This window comes from Primulina huaijiensis, chromosome 15 (assembly GCF_012295235.1).
Source record: "Primulina huaijiensis isolate GDHJ02 chromosome 15, ASM1229523v2, whole genome shotgun sequence".
NCBI lineage: Eukaryota > Viridiplantae > Streptophyta > Magnoliopsida > Lamiales > Gesneriaceae > Primulina > Primulina huaijiensis.
This window is the reverse complement of record NC_133320.1, coordinates 4,203,585-4,209,896: the sequence shown is the minus strand read 5'-3', so window position 1 is coordinate 4,209,896 and position 6,312 is coordinate 4,203,585. Positions and strand designations below refer to the sequence as shown.

The 6,312-nt window shown below is 35.9% G+C and overlaps 1 protein-coding gene across 9 annotated transcripts; it reads right to left on the bottom strand.

The window, feature by feature from the left end:
- Positions 1-1,300: 1,300 nt before the first annotated feature.
- On the bottom strand, positions 1,301-6,113 carry LOC140960292 (protein TIFY 4B-like). Of its 9 annotated transcripts, none has more exons than XR_012172139.1 (10): positions 5,751-6,113; positions 5,498-5,658; positions 5,200-5,333; positions 4,530-4,620; positions 4,178-4,340; positions 3,858-3,923; positions 2,921-2,981; positions 2,620-2,822; positions 1,683-1,787; positions 1,301-1,566 (listed from the first exon to the last, which is right to left on the bottom strand). XR_012172139.1 is itself a non-coding variant. In XM_073418503.1 (10 exons), exons 1-9 carry the CDS (start codon positions 5,890-5,892, stop codon positions 1,761-1,763), a joined length of 1,059 nt encoding a protein of 352 aa, XP_073274604.1. In that variant the 5' UTR covers positions 5,893-6,113; the 3' UTR covers positions 1,301-1,682; positions 1,728-1,760. The 9 variants fall into 9 exon arrangements, 8 of the variants coding, with proteins under 8 accessions (XP_073274604.1, XP_073274605.1, XP_073274609.1 ...); XM_073418503.1 differs by having other exon boundaries at positions 1,301-1,682; positions 1,728-1,798; XM_073418504.1 differs by having other exon boundaries at positions 1,728-1,798.
- Positions 6,114-6,312: the final 199 nt, after the last annotated feature.

Genomic DNA, 6,312 nt, shown 5'->3' with positions numbered 1-6,312 from the left:
AGTGAAAATGAGATATAATTTGGGAATGGGCCATGCTTGTTTAAATATTTAGATTTCATTGTCTCATAATACAAAGAGTGATCTCCATCGGGACACAAGTACAACTGCCCATTTCCAACACGACTGCACTTCGTTCATTCGCGAAAACTTATAGATCATTCGCGACTAAACTGAACCCGACCTGTGTAACACGGGTCTGGGGCAATTCTCGAAAACTAGAAAGCTGAAAATCGAACTTAAATTACTTTCAAATTCGGAAGACCGATGGTGGAAGTTGCGGTAAACGGTCGGAAGTTGATCAAAAATAGTGACGAATGATTTTCTGGTTGTTCCAGAACTTCACAAAATTGATATGAAAAGATAACTTTTTCCCACGTTGGATTTTCAAATTCGGGCTCGGTTTGAAATTTTGTTCAGTGTATGTAGAGATATCATCGGTCAGAGTAGTGGTTGTTTCATCATAAATTTTGAGAAACACTTTAATATCGTGTCAAAACGTAACATAGGTCAACAGCTTTCCGTAAATATGATTGCTTTTAATTTTTGTTAATCGATGGTGATGATAAGATCGATCAAAGGTATCAAAAATTATTGAAGATGAAATTGAAAAGAAGAAGACGACGATGAGGAGGGGATGATATTGCAGATAGAGTGTTGAAATCTTAAGTTTTTGTTTCATTAAATATATGGATATTTAAATACAAAATAAAATTGCATATAATTGAAAATTTTTAAATGACACATAATTAAAGCTTAAAAGCTTACATAATATTAAAAACATAATTAAGTGAATTTATAAGAGATTGAAAATATATAAATTACTAGCCGTTCTATGCAATTTTTTTAAAATTTTTTTAATGATTTTAAATTTTTAAAGGCTAACATAATTTTGACGATTGATCTACAATGACCAAATCATCTCATTCAATTTTTTATTTTTTTTAAAAATGTTTTATCATTAATTTTAATTTTTTAAGTTTTTTTTTATTAATTTTATTAATTAAAACGATCCAATTAATCTGGCTATTGGATCATTGATAGATTTTATTAAAATAATTAAAAAAATTGTTACAGACGGACTTCACCGCGCGATTCCAACCTGCATCATCGAACCAGGATTGCTCCTCGTGCGAATGATGGGGCGACAAATTAATTGCCCATTGGCCCTTACAGTATGCGCACGAGTTATCAAGCTTATATATTGAAAAAGCATCACTGTACCATCGTAAATAGTGAATCGGACATACGAGAACATCGAACATGACAACACGATCAATTAGACCATGTTAACACACACATACACACAAAAATACCATGTTTCATAAAGCTGCAGAATCATGCCAAAGATTACCGACACTTGCTCAAGTTTCTCAGCTAAAAGGACACCCAATTCAACTACCAAAGGAAATTAAACTAACTGGGATTTTGCTGAAAGGAAGAGGCTAACTCCTACACCTATACTCGAACTACTTGTACAACAAGTTCGAATAAAGACATGACACTGGAAAATAAGTGAACAGGGAAAAGGACAATGCCACGGATAGGGATTCAATTCCCAAATGAATCCTGAAGAGATCATATAATAACAGAATGAGATGGCTCTGTCATCATCACCATGTGAGAAAAAATAAGTAATATGCCGGGAGTTCAGTCCAAACTAGTCCAGTTCGAGTTCTTGGTACCTGAGGGAGTTCAGTCCAAACTAGTCCAGTTCGAGTTCTTGGTACCTGAAAAGCAACCGTTCATGATTCATCATTGATCTATGTGGTTTCTTTGGTTTCCTCCCTCTTCCAGTGTACTAACAAAATAATCGTCAAAAGACTGCAATAACTAATGAAGACATAATTCAACTATGAGACATCACAAAAGGCAAGAAACAAAATTTGGTAGCTGAAACTGGATCTCTGTAGAAATGTTATTTCTTTTATATTTTTTCCTCCCTATTTCAGGGTATTTGAATAAAACAACAATCAAGGCATAATCATTCTTGAACAATTAACGGACTAACCAAGTATTGTACACCTGGACATACATGATCGGAATAGAAATCGAGCATAGCAATTTTCTAATCATAGAGTAGAAATTATCTCTGATAGTTGCCTCCTGAAAACAATTTCAGTATAGTTGCCTCCTGAAAACAATTTCAGTACCCTCAACCACTAATCAAGTGATTTGCTCAACATAACAACAGCCAGAATGCGAAACTAACCTGAGCATGATTTAACCATTGGCCACTAAAATGAAAATCAGGTTTAATAGATATCAGATTCATGTATTCAATGTAGCAAAAGCAGCCCAAGTTTGCCCTATATACTAATTAATAAGCAATGGTGGAACTTCAACAAGAAGTCAAGAAGTTTGTATTTACATAGTTTCTTAAGCCACTGTAGGGATCTTTCTTACGTTCTCTCTCTCTTGTTTTTTTTCTTTGTTCTTTTCGAATTCCTGTTATTATCAATCAAGTTCAGGGAAAAATTTGGGCACATATTACACATAGAAGTTACAAACCACAAGAACAATACTGGAGAATGGCAACAAATTTTGGGAAATATGTACTTCAGGATTTAGACCGTCTAAATGAAAAATACAAGATGCAGATCTCATCTCAGTTATTCATACCAGAATAAGTATAAATATTCTGTATGAAATCGTAATCAACTGAACTGCTGCGTTTTGGGGTAGAAGGTGGCATGAGTTGGGGCGGTGAGTATATGTCGCTTCCACTCAAGGGCTCATTTGTAATCTGATTACCCATTTGATGGTTAAAGTATATGTCCAGGCTTGAGCATGATGCTATTCCTGCCTTCCTCTTGATTTTAAACCTTCACTTAACAGAGATATGAGGAACCAAATAGAAACTAGAAGCACTTAACACGTGTCTTGTTTGTAACACAGATAGCAACTTAATTATTTAAGATACCTGTCTTTTTTCTTCTCGAGATACCTTTGCACAGATGCCTTTCGGGTCAATGACTCTTCCACTGCTTAGAAAAGGAAATACATCAGAATGAAGTTTATTTGAAAATACATGACAGAGTTCTTATACTACTAATCTTATTTCAAAACAGACAAATTTGGTTCCCATAGATCATAAATTAGCCTCATAGCAGTAGAGAATCTTCCTCTCTAGGAATATAAATAGTGATTGTACAAGTATTTCCATATAATTAAAGCACATATATATTCTATTTGAAATCCATAATAGCACTGATGCAGTTTGTATGCATTATCGTAATCTAAAACACTACAACCCAGTAAATAAGTTTCTCCAAACTAAATGACATATTATACCTCATTTTGCAGTTAATATTTCTGAAGACAGAATAAAATGAAATCCCCAATTTATTATCTAAAAGAGGCTAAAAGAGGGTCCAGAATTGTACAGTCTTACATGAGAGTATTTGTCATTGCCAGTGAGATGAGTAACCAAGTAAGCTCGTCCGAGCACATTGGGATATGGTTGGCGTTTTTTAGATATGAGGAGCCATTGTAATCCAATTCCATTAAAATAAATGAATTATTTGCTGAAGAAAAGATGGACAGGAAAGTTAATCAAAATCTTTTGATCGTCTTTTTGTGCATTTCACTTTAACTTAGTTTACCGACAGTTTCAGTCCTATGGATTGAATTGATGCATTGCTAGTCCATTCAAGGCGTCTTCGTCAACAAAAAATGGGTCCTTCAACATGAATATGGAACTTTGCAGCTTTCAACCCACGAGTTAATGAAGTATGATAAGTTAGTGCTAATGTAGCCTAAAAGTATAAACCCCATATAAGGCTATTGCAAAAGTAATCCACCGCAAATTCAGTAATTCTGATAGTTTTAGATAATTTTTAAAAACTAAGGCATTTTACCAGGGTTCCCTTCACGAGGCGTGTTACTTTCTTCCGTGAGAAATCGAGAACCGCCGCTTGTTGTCACTGGAAAAACATTTCAAAATACATAAATTACATTAATTCTATTGAAATAAGTTGTTTTCAAAATTGAATATACGTCCTCCATGAAATTCCTGGTCAATCACAATTAATATGATAAATTATACTATTCATGAGACTGAACACTGCAAACGGGCATACTTCACATGCATACAGAGAGAGAGAGAGAGACTACTTTAGGCGTCAATTAAAATTTTGATAGATAAGAAAGGCAATGGCACATTACATGGAACTATCACCTGTTTGCATAGATGGCAAGTGAATAACATTATAATCAGGACAAGCTTTGGCCTTGACAGCTTTTGAAAACCATGGTGAAGACTGCATCAAAACAGTGCCCTCAACTGGATGTTCTTGTGGAAAAAGTATCGGGCTTGCAGCGATATGCATTATTTCTTGTGCCTAAGACAGATACCATTATGGTGGAGGCCAGAAGATTTGTAAGCAGTTTAACCTCGCAAGTCAAAAATAACTTGGGAAGGGAATATAACATAGTTGGCATACATATTCGGTAAAAAAGAGTAGTAAATAGGCACAAGACTGGCCTCGATGTATTCTATTCTTCTGAAAGGGAAAAAATGGCTTCAATACCTTATCTAACGGCACATCTTCATACACATTCACTTCACCAGAATAAAATATTGTCATCTGTCCTACTGTCATCTTTGTTGAAACTGTGGTTCTGGAAATGACGAAAAAACCTATTTAGAAGAGATGCCAGACTTCAAGCCATGCCAACAGTGGCACTGAGTCGGATGAGAATGGTAACATGAAGCTATAGTATAGACAGAGTACTCAATTTATGGTGAAGTGCGAGACACGGGTGACAAATGCAATGGCAAGAGATTCAGTTAACTGAAAAAATCATGCTCCAAATATGATAAATCATGGTCGTATCAATCTCTCAAGCTGAAAATTTTAAACGGAATTAAAACAAATGAAAAGTGTTTTATATTCAAGAATGCTAAGATAAGTCGGTAAAAACAATTAAAAATAATAAATGTAAGCAATGTGGAATGCTTATTCGTTGGCAGGATGCCACAAATAATTCAATTCAAGAAAAAAATGTTATATAATAGAAGTCAAATCCTCATGAAATCTTTCTTCAATTTGAAGTTTCTAAAAGAATTATTAATGAAAGTAAAGGACGGCTGCTGTAGATTATCCATAGGTGCACGCACGCATTAATGTCCATCATATCATATTTTATAAAATTATATAACTTTTGGATCTAAAGCATACATCAAAGAACAATAATAACCTAGTGAAAGCAGAGCTATCATCGGCGGCAGCAAAACCACCGGAAGCATCTTCTTTGTCCACATCCTTTCTACGGTATGGTGCGGCATCCAGCGCCAATGCGGAATCTGCATCACGGCATGCCCCTTGGGGAACCTACAGTTGTTTAGTTAGTTTAACAACTTAATCAGTGCTAAATACTGTTTTAAACAGCGTCACTGAAACCGATACAAAGCATGTGCCGAATATTTTATTTTTCTCTTCCAAACAAACACATGATAATGCTAACAATAAAATAATCATACGGATAGATTACGCACACTTTCAGAAGCAATCGTGTTATTATGAAGCTTATTAGGGCGGGAAATACGGAGCTTCTTGCGAAAATCAGCATCGCAATTCGCCGGCGTTTCCAGCAGAGCCTTCAGCATTATCACCTGCTGAATTGCCTGTGACTTGTTCCACGATGGTCTCCTCATCCCTGCGTAAAAAAAATCGTACAGAAATTAACTCGTCAAAACAAGATCGCGCTACTGCTTCTTCATAACTTCAATTTTACTGAATCTCAGCAACCTTTCTCCTTCAGGTACCGGCGGCAGTCCTCACGAGTGACCTGAGCGATGTCATCTTCGGTGAGCTGCTGAAGCGGCTTGTCGAGAGGAGACTTTGCTACAGCAACTTCCTCGTGCGGGACGGAGCCAGACTCCGTTATCATCTGCCGGAATTTCGAGATCGTAAGCAAGATCTTTAGCTTTGGGAGGAAATTTGGTTCAAATTGGGGTCTTCCATTGGCTCCAGCCGAGGAAGTTACGGCGCTAGCGCAGGTTGCTTCTCAGTATTCGTCTGATGGTTGGTGGGGCCCCGGCGTCGCTGCTTTGTTGGGTGATGACGATTTTTGAAAATAAATAATAAAATACAACCCCAGGACGCCACGTAATACACTCTTGCCCCTCATTTATTGAGTTTTACTGCTATCGACGGATAATCCCTTTCTAAAATCGACGGTTTCGATTCCAATAAAATTTAAAAATATGATCCAACTGTTTAGATATAGTTTTGGTTTCGATTGCCAACTGTTTTGGTTTTTTTTTTTTTTTTTTTTTTTTTTTTTTTTTTTTTTTTTTTTTTTTTTTTT